Source organism: Carettochelys insculpta, chromosome 5 (assembly GCF_033958435.1).
Source record: "Carettochelys insculpta isolate YL-2023 chromosome 5, ASM3395843v1, whole genome shotgun sequence".
In the NCBI taxonomy this organism is placed as follows: Eukaryota; Metazoa; Chordata; order Testudines; family Carettochelyidae; genus Carettochelys; species Carettochelys insculpta.
The window spans coordinates 21,696,106-21,711,700 of NC_134141.1; the positions used below are offsets into that span (position 1 = coordinate 21,696,106).

Sequence of the window (15,595 nt, forward strand, 5' to 3'; positions counted from 1 at the left end):
TTTAACTCCAGTTGATGTTCAGGGGTAGTTGGGCACCTAGCTTCTCTTTATGCCTTTGAAAATCTAGACTATACAGTCACTTTGTTCTCACCCACAACTGTTTCCAGTTTGGGGAAAATTTATACCTTCAAGTCAATGGCACTGCTGTGGACACCTGCATGGCCCCACAATATACCAACGTTTTTATGGCTGTCCTAGAATGTTTTCTCAGCTCCCATCCCCTAGCACCCCTCCTCCACTTATGCTGCATGAATGACATTTTCATCGTATGGACATCTTTATCATATCGGCCACATCTACACTGGCCTCTTCCTTTCAGAAGGGGCATGGGAACAAGCCACATCAGCAGATGCTAATGAGGCGCTGCCATGAATATGCAGTGCCTTGTTAGCATAATGCCCACCGCACGTGATTCGAAATTGCCGCTTTTGAATCGTGTGCTGCCCATGTAGATGGGATGTAGAGAAGTTCACATATCTGGGGAGCAACATAACGTATGATCTAGACTGTAAGAAGGAAATAGTGACTAGAATAGCGAAAGCAAGAGCGAGTTTGAAGGCGATGGATAAGATCTAGAAAATCAAAGCAATTAGCTTAAGAACGAAGCCGGGCGTCTTGAAAACGTGTGTATTCAGCAGCATGTTGTACGGATGTGAGACATGGGTGATAACGAAAGATTCGAAAAGAAAAATATTGGCATTTGAAAGAAGTTTTTATAGAAAGCTTCTGAGAATAGGATGGATGTAGAAGGTCACCAGTGAGGAATTATATAGGAAGATACAGCCAGAAGAGAGCCTGCTGCAGAAGGTTATAAAACGGAAGCTACAAGTATTTGGACATATTTGCAAAATGAACGACGAACAAAAAATCAAGACCCTAGTATTCGGCATAAACGATGGTTTGAATAGGAGAGGCAGACCCCACAGAGAATGGATAGATGATGTAGTAGATTGGTGCAGAGCTAGTCTACAGAAACTAAGCCACTCTGCACTGGATAGGGAAAGATGGAAGGAAATAGTGAGAGAGGCATCAGACACCAATGGGCGCTGAGCCCACAGTTATTGATGATGATAATGACAGAAGACCACACTCTTTATAACGTATCCCGTGTAGAGCAGGGTATAGTGCAGAGGCAGCTATCCTGAAGCACAGTTCCAGCTAGGACTGCTTAAAAATGTAACAGCTGCATGGTGTTTTGGGGTGGGGACAGCACCATAATATACAGCCCACAAAACAAGTTTCTTGGCTTCTCCTGCTAGATCATCTGCTGGGAAAAATGTCTTTCATGCACCGAAATCCCATGCAGGATAGGGCATGCTGCTGTCTGGAAGCACGGTCTACACAGCTTGGCAGCCATGTGCCGGGGGAAAGGAGCTCGCCCACCAGCCACATGGCGGTGTGGGAGATGCAGCCCCATGAAACGTACACTGTTAAATGCTGCAGGGAATCTCCTTTTTAGGGCTTAGCTTGGTGACTGTAGTTTTTCTTGCCAGCTCTGGGAAGGCGCCACAAGGGTGAGCTCTGTCAAGCACTGAAAACCATGCAAGACAAGACAGGCCACTGTTTGGAAGCATGGTCCGCACAGCCCAGCAGCCAAGTGGTGGGGCCGGGGGGGGCAGGGCTAGCCATGTGGTGGGGCACAGGGGGCTAGAGCACTAGCTGCATGGTGGCTTGGGAGGGGCAGCCCCGAAAAATGTACAGCATACAAACAAGTTTCTCAACCTCCCCTGCTAAATCCTGTGCAGGGAAAAGCCTGCTCATGCACTGAAACCCCACGCAGGACAGGACATGCTGCTGTCTCGAAGTATGGTCTGCACAGCCTGGCAGTCACATGGCGGCGGGAGGAGGCTAGTCCACCAGCTGCATGGTAGCTTGGGAAGGGCAGGTTACTGTCTGGAAGAGGGCCCACACAGCCCAGCAGCCACATTGTGGGGGTGAGGTGAGGGTGGGGGGTAGGGCTGGATTTTCACCTGGCATTGCTGAGTGTCCCTAGTGCAACCTTTCTCCAGCATGCCCTAGTCAATCTTGCCATAAATGTGCACATTTCTTTTGCTGGTTTGCAGTTTACCCAGTACAGATGACACCCTCCCCACCACCACACACACAGAAAGGAGATCCTGGATCTCCTTATGGCTCCATGCTGGGGCTCTTTTGTGACCCTGTGAACTCATGGCTAGTATGTGTGCTGCTGAGCTGTGCTCCTGAGGTCTGCACAACTGGCCAGAAAGGAAAGGAAATGAATTGAAAATTCCTGAGCTGGTGACTCCTGCTTCCTGTGGCCTACTTCCTGCTCACCTGAGCCGTGTCTACACGTGCACGCTACTTCGAAGTAGCGGCACTAACTTCGAAATAGCGCCCGTCACGGCTACACGCGCCGGGCGCTATTTCGAAGTTAACTTCGACGTTAGGCGGCGAGACGTCGAAGTCGCTAACCCCATGAGGGGATAGGAATAACGCCCTATTTCGATGTTCAACGTCGAAGTAGGGACCGTGTAGTCGTTGCGCGTCCCGCAACTTCGAAATAGCGGGGTCCGCCATGGCGACCATCAGCTGAGGGGTTGAGAGATGCTCTCTCTCGAGCCCCTGCAGGGCTCTATGGTCACCATGGGCAGCAGCCCTTAGCCCAGGGCTTCTGGCTGCTGCTGCGGCAGCTGGGGATCTATGCTGCAGGCACAGGGTCTGCAACCAGTTGTCAGCTCTGTGTATTTTGTGTTGTTTAGTGCAAGTGTGTCTGGGAGGGGCCCTTTAAGGGAGTGGCTTGCTGTTGAGTCCGCCCAGTGACCCTGTCTGCAGCTGTGCCTGGCACCCTTTTTTCGATGTGTGCTACTTTGGCATGTAGACGTTCCCTCGCAGCGCCCATTTCGATGTGGTGCCGCGCAACGTCGAAGTTGAACATCGACGTTGCCAGCCCTGGAGGACGTGTAGACGTTATTCATCGAAATAGCCTATTTCGATGTAGGCGTCACGTGTAGACGTAGCCCTGGAGAGCAACAGAGGGAAAGGGATTATGGACTATGACCGTGACTATGATTAGGGATTATGACCCTATCCTGCAAAGCAGTTGCAGTCCCTCCCAGCTTGGTATTAAATTTGCAGATGTTATCAAGCTGGGAGGGTTGTAACTGGTTTGAACGATAGGGTCATAATTCAAAATGATCTGGACAAACTGGAGAAGTGGTCAGAGGTAAATAGGGTGAAATTTAATAAGGACAAATGGAAAGTATTCCACTTAGGAAGAAACAATCAGCTTTGTACATATAGAATGTAAAGCGCCTGAATAAGAAGGAGTACTGTGGAAAGGGATTTAGGGGTCATAGTGGACCACAAGCTATATATCAGTGAATAGTGTGATGCTGTTGCAAAAAAAGCAAACATGATTCTGGGATGCATTAACAGGCGTGTTGCGAGCAAGACACAAGAAGTCATTCTTCCTCTCTACTCAGCACTCATTAGGCCTCCACTGGGGTATTGTGGCCAGTTCTGGCACCACATTTCAAGAAAGTTGTGGGGAAACTGGAGAATGGTAGGGAAGAGCAACAAGAGTAATTAAAGGTCTAGAGAACATGAGCTGTGAAAGAAGACTCAAAGAACTGGGCTTGTTTAGCTTAGAAAAGAGAAGACTTAGAGGGGACATGGTAGCGGTTTTCAAGTGCCTCAAAGAGGGTTACAAAGAGGAGGGAAAAATTGTTCTCCTTGGCCTCTGTGGATAGGATAGGGCTTAAACTGCAGCAAGAGAGTTTTAGATTAGACATTAGGAAATACTTCCTAACTGTCAGGGTGATTAAACACTGGAATAAGTTACCTAAGGAGGGTGGGGAATCTCCATCACTGGAGATATTTAAGAACAGGTTAGATAGACACCTATTGGGAATGGTCTAGATGATGTTTGGTCCTACTGAGAGGGCATGGAACTAGACTCAACGACCTCTTGAGGTCCCTTCCAGTTCTAGTGTTCTATGATTCTATGAAGCGATGACCAGAAAGGACACATTAGGGGCATTGTAGGATACTTTCAGAAACTAATAAAATTAATTTTAATAACACCGTCATCTGCACTTTTTCAGCACATTTGACAAGTTATCCCTCAGAAAGGACAATACATATGCAGTGTGTCTATTTTGGAAATTCAGATTCATTTTTACCATGGGCTTTTGTAGTTGTTTGCCATGGTGCACTACTTACTCTGTAAAGTCTGCTTGAATCTGATATGGGTGTCCAAGAAGTTTACTGTTACACACCACACAAACAGCAAGAAGGACCTGCACCTTGAATGTAGAAAAATACTTTTTCTTTGTAAATTTTTTATTTTTTTGTTTTAATTTTCAATAAGGAAAATGAAACAGAGCTTTGGACATATTTGAGCAGATTAACAAATAGTATTTGTATACATGTAACCAAAACAGCAATTTATCAGGTAGAAGTCATACGGAGGCTGGGGAATTGGGAGTGGGGAATAAAATGCCAGCCTGTATATACAGTTGTGCTGTACTGATGATGAACTACTGTTTATTCAGGGGTTGCATAACTTAGCAGCAACAGAAGAACCATCAAAGCATATGACATGCTTAGCTAGAAGACAACAATAAATTAGCTCAAATACAAATAGCACAAACATAAGGGAAGAATACAAATGTTTTCTCAGACTTTGCTCAGTGTTCCACTGGGTGGCTGTCAGAACTAAGAAGTAAAGAAATACTGGTCATAGATACTTCTACTGACACCTGAAAGAGAGACACTGGAATTTTGCTGGAGAATCAAAGGCCTTTTCAGCAGTACACAGGTAGGTTGGCATAAGGTAGCTATATCGGTGCAAGTTCCCTGGTTAGGACATGCATCGCGAACACAAGGACAGTAGTGTGGACATGCAAAAGCGATTTAATTTTGGTGGTGGCTGCACATCACTGTAAATTAGGTTGACATAATTGTGGGGTGTAATTTTGTATGGTTATACCTACTTTAAATCCCACTTACAATGTATGGTATAAAGAGGCCTTAGGTAAATGAGAATCTAGTTCAATAGTACATGTTACAATTTTCTTTTCCATAATTATGGGCATTAGTTATTCCATGAATTATGATAGCTGCCAGTGTTCCCTGTAATTTGGGCACTTAGATGGTCAACCAGGAGCAATGCTAATGCACCCAGCTGATAAAAAGAGTGCCACCACTACCTGGGTGTTTCTGAAGGTAATGCACATCCGCATATACCATGATGCTCATAACAAAATTTATTCTGTACAAAGTACATCATCCATTTCTTATAGAATCAGTTAACGTATTTCTATCACTAGGATTACAGACTGTCACTATTTTATGAAGAATTGCATGAGTTCAAAGAGCATTGGATTAAACCATGACTGAGGCAGGAACTCTCTGAATAAGGCTTGGTCTATAGTACCATGGAAGGTTGACCTACTAAGGGTCAAACTTCTGGGGTTTTCCTTAACACGTGCAAAACGGTGCTTTCCAGGGTCAAAGTTGACCTCAGAACTCCTCGCGAGCGGCAAGGATTAAGGAAGGTCAATGGGGGAAATGCTCCTGTTGACCTTCTTCCATATAAATGGCCATTGAAGTTGACCTCTGACAGATCAATTTTAGCTACACAATTGGCATAGCTAAAATTGCATATTGGCGGTCGACTTCTATGTCTAGTATAGACATAGCCTCAAATAGCATATGATAATGTAATTAAAGGCTGCATCCTAATTCATATGTACAATGGAGAAAACTTCCCAAGTTTTGAGTGTTTGACTTTGCAACACTAATACATTCTTTTAACATAGTTATTTTAAATGCAACATTATGACAAAATCTAGGCTTGAATTATTTATATCTTAATTTTTCTAAAACAGTTGTTTCCAGTCTGAAAATTGCAGCAGCCCGTTGCTCATAAGCAACCCTACAATAACAAATTAGATTAACAGATAAGGCAAAGATTCTTGCAAGCTTCTGAGAGGGTGTTTCTGTATGTGTGTGTGTATAGCCTTAATTGTACTGTGAGGGTGGTTCTTGGTTCTTGGAATTACAAGTATTTGGTCTTGTTAAAGCTGGTGATAGTTATTACAACAATTAAGATATGTTTCTACTCTCAGTTACACCCATGCAACTACACTGACTTGCAGTTTAATATGGTTAATGGATTGCTGCACATTCAGCTGTAAAGAGTGAGGGAAATAAGAGTTGCCCAGAAGATGATAATTCCATTTTGTGACAGCTTTCAGTGTTTTGGAATTTTTCCTTTCACTTCAGAACAAAACCTCTCAAATACTTTCACTAAACAAGACTTGTGCCGCTAGGATCTGGGATGTAGCAAACCCAGATTCAAGTCTCTATTAGGCTTGTTTCTGAGTGCTGTAGAATGAAAAATTAATTTTTAAATCAGGAAAAGCCAAGAATATCCCACATCTCAAGTCACTACTCTAGTGATAGAATGATTGTCTTTCACTCCAGAACCTTCCTAACAAAAGTTTTGTGGAAACATACATTTTTGATGAACAGTTCTAGGAATAAGCTATCACATCCTTTAATATATAATTTCTTGTCATGTTTCAGGATTGCATATTTCACAAGAACATCACTGGTGACCTGAAAGCATTTTTAGATAAATATGGTTTTGATGTTCTCGTCATTTTGGCCAACTATTTATCAGAGGAAGAGCAGACTAAACGACAAATAGTGGTGTATTCAGAAAATTTAGAGCTATGCAATCAAGTAAGTGCTGTAAACAAAGAACGAAGCTTTGTCTTTTTTGAACTTTGTGCTTGAAAATAGTTATTGTATAACAAAAGGGGTTAAATACTGAATAACTATTTAACATATATGGGTGCTATAATACTCTATTTCAGGGCTTTTCTTTTGGTGGTATGTGCTGATACTGCATACCAGCACCTCCTCATCTATGTTCCCTGTGGCTGGGGTTATCCACAGAGCTCCATGCCCTAACCGTGGGGCTGCGGCATCCTCCCCTCTCCTGGCACACTGACTGGGGTTCCTTCAGCTGGGGCTATCAGCTGAGCTCTATGCTCCAAACGGCTCCCAGTCGTGGGGCTGTGGGGTCCCCTCTGCCCTCCAAAGAGGGTGAACACTGACACCTTTTTTTAAAAAAAGGAAAAAAACCATTGCTATATTGTCATAGATTTGGAAAGACTGCAGTATTTATGTTTGCAGAATTGCTGAAGTTGTGTTGAGCCCAGAATATGAAAGCAATATGGTTGATGCAGTATCCTTTATTGGCCCATATTCCGTTTATGGAAGCAGAGATGAAGTATGGGGAAGTATGTGGAGTCATGTCTCCTCCCTCTGACATTTGCTGGTTGGCTTGAACTAAGCGTGCTCACATGGACTGAGCGAGTTCAATCACACTGCTGAAACTGGCTGCCCTTATTCTTCCTCCACCCCACCACCACACACACCATTATTGATTGCCTCTGATGGAAGGAAGATATTTTGAAGTATAACAGAGTTCCCTAGACCTGAGCTTGTCTTTTCAACCTGCAGACGGTGGTCCAGTAAAATATGTTACCTCATCCACTTTATCTCTTATATTATTGATGTGTTGTATAACAAAACACTACTGCATTTATCAGTGTTTCAGAGCAGTCAAACAGCAAGATGCAGTGGGCAAAAGAAAAAGAGAGAGGAAATACAAATGACTTGTCATTAAAAATGTTCAGAACATTTCTGTTTTGATTTGATTTGCTTGTGTGTTTCATTGAGACCTAGTCAGTGGTGATCTGATTACTGGATTGTGAACACATGTGCAATTTCAATGATAGGAAAACCAAAGAGACTGCTTTTATGTTTAGGTTAGATATAAGGTGCAGTTCAAGATTCTGATCCGAGTCTGGGTTTTAACAATAACAAAACATTGCCAGCTATTTTCATGAAATTCTGGCCAAAAATGGAGGAAGTCTTTATGAGCTCTGCTATAAGCCCATCTTGTAAGATTTTCTTCATTGTAAATGAAAAATCTCACAAGGTAATTTTGGCCACACCCAAGGCAGAAATGGAAGAAACACGTTTCTAGTTTTGATGCCAGCCTGTAAACCAGACTCCTGGGACTGGTTGAGATCCAAGAATTTAAATCAGATTCCTGATACTTACTCAAAATGTGAAGGGGTTCTGATTCAAGGTTCTGAATTTATTTTATGACTAGTATAAATATGTGACTGGATCTTTGAGCACCACATAGTTGTTGCTGAACATTTTTCTTTAATAGTACTGGGATATTTTTAGTATTCTACATCTGTTTTAAAATCATTCTAAGTGCTTTGTGTGCTGAGATGCCAATCCTACATCTGGATCTGCTAGGAGCCATCTTGTACCAGCTGTAGCCCACTTGATTTTTTGGAGATGTTTTGCAGTCCCAAGAGTTCATAGACATGGGTCTGATTGCAGAACAGCAGCCTAATTAAGAGCATCTCCCATTGGTGTAGAAATTCATTTTTAACACTTCCTGGAAGTATTCAGTTTCCTCTTCACTTTTTACAGATTTTAGCTAGCTTTCCTAGAGTAGCAAACAAACATCTGAGTTTATTTTAGAAATGAAGAATTAATTTGAAAAGTCAAATTATAGCATTTCCAGTAAATATCTGTTTCTAAAATAATATTTGTTACTGAAATAATAAGTGTTATGCAATGATCTTCTTGAGTTTAAAGTGATTAGTGTGCTGAAAGGTCGTTATAAAGATAGATAAAGCTGGAGAACTGTGAAAGCGATAGCCAAAAATAGTTAGGCGGTAATACCAGTAGTACACATCTGTAACTATCCTTTCAATGACTTTTTGAAACCACTGTATTTTCCAACAGATTTGCTGTGAATTAGAAGAATGTCAGAATCCCTGCCTGGAGCTGGATCCTTTAGAATGTGGATGTGACCAGCTCCTTGTTTATCACCAAGACAATACTTTGGTGACTGGTGATCAAATTTTCCTAATCATTAAAGAAGTTATTAATAGGAGACAACCAGAAATGGCTCCAAACAGCAGAACTTCTTCTACTGAAGCAGTTGCCGGGAGTGCTCCACTTTCACAGGGATCTTCTGGTATCATGGAGCTCTATGGTTCTGACATAGAACCACAGGCCAGTTCTGTCAACTTTATAGAAAATCCTCAAGATCTGAATGAGTCTATCCAAGCCCAGGTGGATGTTAATACAGACCTTGTGAGTCCAGACAGTGGATTGGCTACCATTAGAAGCAGCCGGTCTTCTAAGGAGAGCTCAGTTTTCCTCAGTGATGATAGCCCAGTAGCAGAAGGTGCTCATCACAGTCTTCTTCCAGGCTTTGATTCCTATAGCCCCATTCCTGAGGGGGCAGTACCAGAAGAACAACCACCTCAGTCTAGAAACAACAGTGATAACTTTGATCTTTTCAGTTTTGATCTAGCACCTATGGTTACTATTCGATCTGAATCTTCTTCTCGTTCTGTTGATTATTCCCCAGCAGATGACTTCTTCCTGAATAGTGATTCATCAGAAGGACAACCACCTGTTGTGCAGAAAGAAGTTGGTGAGACAAAGCTATCAGAAAATGACATGGCTAATTATTCAACTGATTTACTAATGACTACAAATGAAAATGACAATTTAGTAGAATTTGATGATGAATTTAGGCAAGAATATCTTGGAGATTTGTCTGAAAAACCTTCAAGTTTGACTGATTTCATGGAAGATGATTCTTCTTCGCATGAGGTATTGCTAAATATTGAAACAAGAATTCCCCCAACTCCTATGAACAGTCTTGTAGAAAACTCACCCTTAGATAATGGACAACCATTGATTTTTCCACAAGACGTAATTAAAAAAATTAATGAAATAGATAGTGCAAGCTATTCTCAGTCATGTGCTCAGTATGGAAGCTGGTGGGATGGTTTTGAATTAGATTCTAAAAATGCTGATGCCTGGAGTTCCAGTGAACAGGAGTCTGTATTTCAAAGCCCTGACTCATGGAAAGATCACAAAGCAAGCCCATTATTTCGGGAGCACCTTGATAGAAGAGCTTCAGATTCTGTATTTCTGCAAAAACAATCCAGGCAGATGGACTATTCAAGAATAGGTTTGTGGGAGAATCAGGTTAACCCTCTCCAAGATAAACATAATTTAGAGCTGCAGAAGAAAATTACTGAACACTCACACAGGCAAACTGCTTCTTTAGGGGAGACAAAACAACACATGGAGGCATTTAGTGATTTGTGGAAGACCAGTCAACTGAACCCAGTGATATCAGCTCCGTGGTGTAATGCTGTTGGTGAAAGTGGACAACTTGGTGGAGAATCTTATGATGTCTGGACAGAGTCTGACCAAGAAGATGGTACTAATCCCTCAGAAAATGCATGGCGTATGCCCAAACTGGACAGAGATAAAACTTCAGCAGGGAGTCGTGAAGCCTGGACCCTGTCCAAAACTGGTCTATCATATTCTTCAGAAATCACTGCAGAAAATGAGCCAGAAAACCCAAACAGTGAAGGACCGCCAGAAGCCTGGAACACAGAGAGAGTTTCTCTCATGGAAGAATACAGTGCATTTGCAAATACAAAGTCCAGTTCCAATCTAACCATAGAAAATCAAAATGTATTAGGTGACACTGAATATAGACCAAAAGAATTTGAAAATTCAGATGTCTGGGGTCTGTACGAAAAAGACATAGAGAAAGAAGTTCTAGAAACTCTGGTTCCATGGGAAGATTCTGTCCTGTCACATAGAGGCTCAGACTTTAGTTCATCAAACATGGGTGAAGATTTAGTTGTTTCACCACCAGATACCAATTATTCAACATCTGATTCATACATCTCACCTACATTTGTAGAGGATGAAAGGGAAAATGAGAACATGCATTTTGACAGAGAAATGATTTTTGATGAAGTGATTAATTCAGGTGAACCTTATATATTGGAGGAAACAGAAAAGGAATCATTACCACAACCATCTGTTAGAAGTTTGCTTTTTTTAAGCTCAGGGAACACAGAAATTTGGAATACCTCTCTTAATAATGTCAGTCACTTAAGAGCAGAGACTGGTACAGTTGCACTGAATTCAGAACCAATAGCCACCAAGTATTTTTCAGGTGATGAGACTAACAAGGAAAGTAATTCAGGTTCTGAGAATACTGAAGTCATGCAAGTGAATAATCAAACAGTCAATCACTTATGTTATTCACATGGTGAATTGAAAACTAGACCAACTGCAGCTGAAAAAAATGTAGACACATGGAACAGGATCATCCTTGAGGATATTCAAAGGTCAGATGTGAATAAAGGTTTGGACTTGCAAGCAAATGACATGGAAAATGAGATTTCAGTCAACGGGCAAGTACGAGGAAGTGTTAATAAAGATTCAGAGGTGAGCCCTCAGCTTTCAGAAGAACAGTTGAATCTGCGGCATGTAGACCTTCAGCAGAATCATCAGGCAGGATGGGAGAACAACAGTATCTCTGGTACTTATCAACAAGGAATAGATGAATATAAACAAATGGATGAGATGAATGAACAGCTAACTATTAACAATGTTTGGAACATGAACATGGAAGAAAACAAAGTGTCACCATCAGTGTTAACCAAACTATCATATTCAGAAGAAAGTACATCAACCCCTGAAATTCCTAACCCACCAGAAAATGTAAACATTTTCAAAGTTCTAGAGACAGAGAAGTCAGAAATAAACATGCTGGTTTTCAGTCTGTCTCACCCTGTCAGTCAGGAACAGAGGAAAGGATCTTTAAAGAACAATGCAGAATCTTCTGCAATAAGTCCTGAGGAAGAAAGAAAATCTGGGCATTTAGATTTATATAATCTACAAAATTACAGCCCTAGTAATATAGCACAGTCACTTTTAGCAAATACTGATAAAGGAAGTACCTCTAGAGAGGTTACAGGAAGTCCTGAGATGGAAAGTACCTGTGAAAGTTCTAAAAGAGGCAAGGATAGCCAAGAAAATCATTCTCTTAGAATGCCTGAAAATCTAGATATCTGTGATAAATCTAGGAATAGTAGTTCTCAGTCAATTGCATCAAATCCTTTGATAAATGAAGTACCAGAGTTGTTAAGAGAGTCTCAAGAGAATTTATCTGAGGACATTTCCGGCAATTTAGAGATCTGTAGTTTTGAATTAGGTTTTTCTGAACATAGTCCAGAGATAAGTGATTCTCATAAAACAACTTTCATGAATGAGACTCCACAGATTAAACTTCAAGTGAATCCCTCTTCTGAATATGCTGAAGTGCTTGATATTACAAACATGTCTACGATGGATAATTTGTTATCACAGGAAACAGATTCTGGGGAAAGTGATGCTTCTGATGATTTAGAATCTGTGAATAAACTTCCAGATGAGGAATATGTTGACATCATGTCTCCTCATGATTTTCCCCAAATTCTGGGTGTTTGGAGTTCAGACATGTGTGAAGATGTGCGGTCTTCTCGAACAAGTACTGAAATAAGTGAGGTTCTTAAGATGACAAACACCAGGAGTAGCTTTCTGAGAGACACACAAACCAAAAGTGATTGTGAAGAGGATAATGATTATACACAGTCCAGTGCCACAAGCCCTGACGTAAGTGATGTTTTTGCAGATGTGCATGTTTGGGAGAGCATTCCAGCTTCTAATCATAGTGAAGGAGAAGATGTTTTGCATGTAGCTAGTGATAACAAATTAGAAAAGGCTCCTGAAAAAGGCAACTTTGAGAATAAAAGTCGGGATGAATCTGAAGAGAGCACTGATGATAAAGTTCCTAAAAATTTAGGACTTTGGAATGCACATGTGGATGATGATACAGTGTCTTCATTATCAAGTCCTGAAGCAAATGAGGATTGTGAAGATTCAGAGGCACCTCAGGCAGTGATAGAGGTGGACTCCAACCATCAAGCAAATGATCATAAAGCTCCTGAAACTAAAGAACATAAATATTCACAATCCTCTGTGGTGAGTTCTAAAGAGATTTTAGATGGTGAAATGGAACTAGAGAAAGAGATTCAGATGGTCCTCTTGAATAAAAACTCAGAAAGTATAAAAGCTTGGAGTATATCAAAGGAAGAGGATGTTATTCACTTAAGCACAACTGACCATGATACACATGAAGCTTCTGAATATTTAGATGGGTGGAAAACAAGTCAGGAAGAGTTTCAAGTGAATACTTTCCATGAGACTCCAGACCATCCACATGTTGGGAATTCATATACAATGAATTATTACATTGCACCAACTTCTGAAGCAGGACATAATGAACAATATTCTTCAGAGAATTCAGATACACGGAATATAGCATTGCAAGCTGATTTTGAAATAAATCAAAGGTCCTCTCTGGAAACATTTGGATTTCCAGGTGGCAAGTCGGAATGGTTGAATTCACAAATGCATAAAGACAAGTCAAATTCAGATGTTGGTTTAGAAATGAATCAGTCAGCAAACACTAATGGCTGGGGAGCACCAATACAAAGTGAAGAGCTAAAAGATGCCTGTTGCAGTTATCCAGATAACCATACAACTCAGTCTCCCCCTCTGCACTATAATGAAGAGAAATATGAAAGTAAAATGCATTTTCAGAAAAATTATGAGAGTCAAAATGATGCACATATTGTACAGCTTAAAATGTCTGATTCACTGGCACAGGATAAAAAAGAAAGATATTTAAACGATCATCCTTTTATCACAATTGATGGAGATCAGGGTACTTCTAAAAATCCTTTTCCAGAAAAATGGCAATCAGATGTGCCAAACACATTGACTCAGGCAAACCTAACACTTGATCTTTCGGGAGATAATGTGGGTGCAATACCTAGCACTTCAAATAAAGATATATTTATTCAAAAACAATTGAATACTAGTGAGACTTCGGATTTGTGCAGCTCTCCACAAAATGCTTTCACTGCAAATGATTTATCCCAAAAAATGATAGAAAAGTCAACCCTGAGATGGAATGAGTTAGCTAAAGCTTCTCACACCACATTTTCCCCATCTATTGAACAAGACAAGACTCAGGGAAGTAATCAGCTGTTCTCAGTACACCATGATTTGTGTACTGATGCTGAACAGCTTTTCAATTTGAAAGATAATCGTGAAAATCCTGATAGATTAAGTCACTGTGACCAGAACAGTAGTTCACAGGCCTCAAACAGTCCTGATATTTGCCATGAATATGAAGCTAAGCATGCATCTTCCCACACTACTCATGCTTTGACCGAGGTTGAAGGAGAAGTTCATCAATTCCTTCCCACACTGTCAAATACAAGCAAAGAAGCAGATTTTGATTTTAAACAGCAATTAATAACTCACAAAGTAGAGACATATCCTGATAGCAATAGTCCCTATGGAAAACAGGTTGATCAATTAATATCTTCTAAAACTCATGGACCTTCTGACTTCAGAAAGGAGGATATGTTGAAAGAATCTGACCAAGAAAAGAAACCAACTGTTGAACTAGTGAATTGTGTAGCCTCCCGTGCTAAAGATTTGGGAATGGCTTCCTTAAATCTTAAAGACGCTTGCTATGAAAGTAATATTCTTGCATCTTCAGCCAATGTAGTTAGCTCCCGGAGACATTTAGTTGCCACTTCTTTCTTTCCCGTAGATAATTCGGAACAAAGCATAAAAGATATAAGCGTCTCCACTGAAACAGGGCAAATTTCAGCTATTGACCATATAGCAGAGATCACTGATAAAGTAAAAGTATTGGACATGTGTGTTGATGGGAATGAGACTGGCATAGCAGATAGTTCCATCACTGACATTCCATCATTAGGTGAAGTAAGCGATCTAACAATATTGGACAGTAAACAAGAAGTAGAAGTAGAAGGAGGTGCAACCAACAAACAAGCATTCTTTTTCAAAACTTCTTTGGATGATAATGTTGGAGGTGCTGCAGGTAGTCAGCATGCTGACAATGTAGCAAAAGAACCTGAACATTTCTTTGGCAGCCACAACCATTGGTTGAGAGAACAGTCGACAGTGGTGTATTCTTCTCCACCTAATGTATCATTTAATCTGGAAGCCACTGGCAGCAAAGAGAGAAGAAAGAAGGAAATTTCCTTAGACCAGCAGTTTTCTGGCATTGCTTTGGCAGAAATGCCGTTATCTCCACTTACTCCTCAAAAAGATGAAATTAGCTTTTTAGAGACGAAAGACAGCAATATGGAAAATCAAAAATTTGATACACTTACAGACTACCCTCAGCAACGTCATGCACTGGGATCTTTACCAGTGGGGCCTGAAGTGATGCCTGAATCCTCTGATACCACGGAAGGGTTTTTAGAATATGAAACAGAAGACAGTAATACTGATTCACCAGCAGGTGGAGGCACAAGACCACCCAATGGTAAGAAATTCTGCAGTGTCTATTAAAATAAGTTAATGGGATAAAGCAGTAAATGTCAGAGAGGTTATTGCTGCTGAACATAAAATACAGTATAGTTAAGTTACTGAATTGTGAGACTTTAACTAAGTGACTCTTGGCATATGTGTCTTTCTGACGCTCTGGATCTTAGAAAGATCTGCATTCTCTTTTGTGTAGTTAGATCAAAAACTGAAACTGATGGAGGGAAAGTCTTTGAATAATGCCTAGTGTAAGGTATTCCAGCCTCACTGGCCTCTCACCACTATCACAATA

The 15,595-nt window shown here is 41.0% G+C and overlaps 1 protein-coding gene across 1 annotated transcript in view; it reads left to right on the forward strand.

Moving 5' to 3' along the window:
• Positions 1–15,595, forward strand: part of PRUNE2 (prune homolog 2 with BCH domain) — a 207,672-nt gene that overhangs the window by 122,994 nt on the left and 69,083 nt on the right. The window contains exons 7-8 of the mRNA XM_074994743.1: positions 6,553–6,711; positions 8,809–15,304. Of these exons, the coding sequence (XP_074850844.1) occupies positions 6,553–6,711; positions 8,809–15,304 (6,655 nt within the window). The remainder of the gene's footprint in view (positions 1–6,552; positions 6,712–8,808; positions 15,305–15,595) is intronic.